General features: G+C 56.5%; 1 protein-coding gene across 1 annotated transcript in view; it reads left to right on the top strand.

Moving 5' to 3' along the window:
• The first annotated feature begins 1,645 nt into the window (after positions 1-1,645).
• The window catches only part of GLCE (glucuronic acid epimerase), a 6,282-nt gene continuing 5,233 nt past the window's right edge, over positions 1,646-2,694 (top strand). Inside the window, exon 1 of the mRNA XM_017736996.1 lies at positions 1,646-1,738. Coding sequence (XP_017592485.1) covers positions 1,646-1,738 — 93 coding nt within the window. The remainder of the gene's footprint in view (positions 1,739-2,694) is intronic.

The raw sequence follows: 2,694 nt of genomic DNA, 5'->3' as shown, positions 1-2,694 counted from the left end.
GGGGCGCGGGAATACGGACTCTGGAATTCGGGAGTGAAGGCGATGGAATTGGGGAATTCAGGGATAGGGAATTCATGGATTCGTGGAATGCTTTGGGCTGGAAGCTGAGCCCGTTGCGCCGCTTTCCATAGGCAGGGACATCCCCGTTATCCCAGGAAAAGGCTGGAGCAGCCGTGCTCCGTTTGCTATGGATTCGTGGTCATTTTCCATGGAATTCTGGCTGTTTTCCATGGATTCGTGGCCCTCAGGGAACACAAATCCCAGCGGGAATCTCTCCCAGCCCGGCGCAGGAGAAAAGCGGGAATATTGGCTTGAACATTCCATGGCATTCCCATCCCATTCCAGGTGCCTCCGGAATCCGAGCAGCAATTCCAGCTGGGAGCTTTTCCTGGGAAATTCCAGGAGAAGGAGCTGCAGCTCCGGGAATTCCCGGTGGGAATCATCCTGGCTGGGCTGTCATTCCAAGGCATGGCCTGGATGTGGTTTTTTGGGAATTCCCAGCCTCTGGAATAGCACGGAGAGGGAGAAATCCCGAGGAACATCCGGGAGAATCCAAACGAGATCCGAATGTTCCCGGCTGGAAAAGGGGGGAATTCCAGGAATCCCAGTTTTGCTGGGGAGCTGGGAGGAGGCTTCGATCAGGAGCACATTCCAGGATTGCAATTCCCTGGGGTGGAAAAGTGGGAAAAATGCCGGAATTCAGGAGATTTCGGGAATTTTATTACCCCCAAAAAAAGCAACGAGGAATTTCTTGGAGCTCCCATCCCAAAAAAAATCCCTTGGAATTCCTTCCCGGGGGTCGCTGCAAATCTGCGGAGGGGATGGGAAATCTGGGAATCGCGGCCCCAAAAAAAGCGGGAATTTCCACGGCTTGGAGGAGTTTTCCCATCGGGAATCGGAGCCTTTGGGGCTTTTCCGTCTCCTGCTTCCAAGGGAATTCCGGGATGCTTTGGAATTCCAGGGGGGGGGGATCCCGAAAAATGTCACGGAAGTGTGAGGGGGGTTGGAATTCTGTGGGAATTCCGGAGGGAATCCCGCACTTGGGGCTTCCCGGGGCGTTTTCCCCTCCCAAATCCCGGGATTGGGTTGGGAATCCTGGAACACCGAGCTCATCCCGCTTTTCCAGCCGCTCTTGGGCAAACAGAAATTCCCGGAGAGTTCCGTTCTCCCGGCTCCCAGAGCGGCTCCGAGCTCTCCCAAGGATTTCCTGGGAATTCCCGGCGCGAGGCTCCTGAAATCCTTGGGCTTTCCCTGGGACAATCCTGGAATTCCGGAATGCTTTTCCTTAGGGACGAGCCCGTTCCCAAGAACGGGATCCCAAGGAGCCTTGGGAAAGGCGATTCCCTGACATTCTGGCCTCGTTCCCGCTGGATTTTCAGGAAGTGGGAGCTTTTTCCCAGAGCACCGGCTGGGAAAACCGGGAATTCTTCCCAGCGGGAATTCCGGCTCCCGCTCAGTGCCGCCTTTATCCATCCTGGGAAAAACATTCCCAGAGTTTCAGCCCCAAATCGCGGGCGGAGGCGGAATTCCTGGGAGCTGGGAATTGCCAGGCTGGCTTCAGATCCGTGGGATTTCCCTGGAATGTGCTGTGGGAAAAGCTCCTCGCTTTCCCGGGAATGTGGCCTGGGAGCCAGAGCAGTCAGGGATGAGGGAAAAGCCGGAATTCCGGCACTTCCAGCCTGGAAAGGGCAGAATTCCCGGAGCCTCCGGAAGCAGCGCATTCCAAGGAAAATCCGCTGTTTCGAAGGCATTCCCCGGCAAAGGAAAAGCTCCGGATCTGCCGAGCTTCCCAAGGATCCTTTCCCGGTTTTCCTTGGGAAGCGGCGTTCCAGTGGCACGAGGAGCGCCTGGATCCGCTTTTCCCACAGCAAATCCCGGGATTTGGATGGACTTTCCACTCCCCTTTTCCCTGGAAAAATCCTGGATGCGCCTGGGAACAAAACAAAAATTCCGCTTTCCATCCCAAAAATTCCCATCCCAAATCCCTCCTGGCCTGGAATTCCGGCAGCTCTGGGAGATGGGAACAGCCCCGGAATGTTTGGGATCCTCCTGTGCTGCCCTCGGAGCAGATTCCAGCTCGGGATGTGGGAATTCCTGACCCTCTGGAGCGGCCGGGATGGCAGAATTTCCGATTGGGGGGGACTCCGGGAACGCCGCAGCCCCTGGAGCGGGGTTGGGATCAGCGGCTTTTCCAGGAAATCCCGGCTATTCCCGATCTCCGGCGGCACCGGAGAATCCGGAGCCAGGATCCCGATCCAAGAAAAGTCTCTCAGGGATCCGGAACATCCCGAGGAGTTCAAAATTCCAGGATTTTCCTGGCAATCCCAGGATTTTCTCCAGAAAAGCTCTGCTCCGGGGCTGCTGCAGTTCTGTTTTTCCCGCTTTTCCCCGCAGGAATCCCGAGAGGAATCGCTGTAGATCCCGGGCTCGTTGCTGCCGGAAGCTCGGGATGCGTTAGAATTCCAGGAATTCCCTTCCCTTAAGGTAAGAGCAGAGCTGCCTTTCCCCATTCCCGATTATTCCCGGCTCCCTTGGGATAACTGCAGCTTCCCAGCTTTTCCCTGAGGGGTTGAGGCTGATCCCGGTGAGGAATTCCCAGCTCCGGCTTTCCAGGGATCACCGGGATCACCGGGCACCGTTCCCAGCTGGGAACATCCCAGATCCGTGTCCCAATCCCACATTTCCGTGTTTCCC

Source organism: Corvus brachyrhynchos, unplaced genomic scaffold (genome assembly GCF_000691975.1).
Source record: "Corvus brachyrhynchos isolate BGI_N302 unplaced genomic scaffold, ASM69197v1 scaffold200, whole genome shotgun sequence".
Lineage (NCBI taxonomy): Eukaryota > Metazoa > Chordata > Aves > Passeriformes > Corvidae > Corvus > Corvus brachyrhynchos.
Note: the sequence above shows the minus strand (reverse complement) of the source record. Positions and strands in the feature narration are given on the sequence as shown.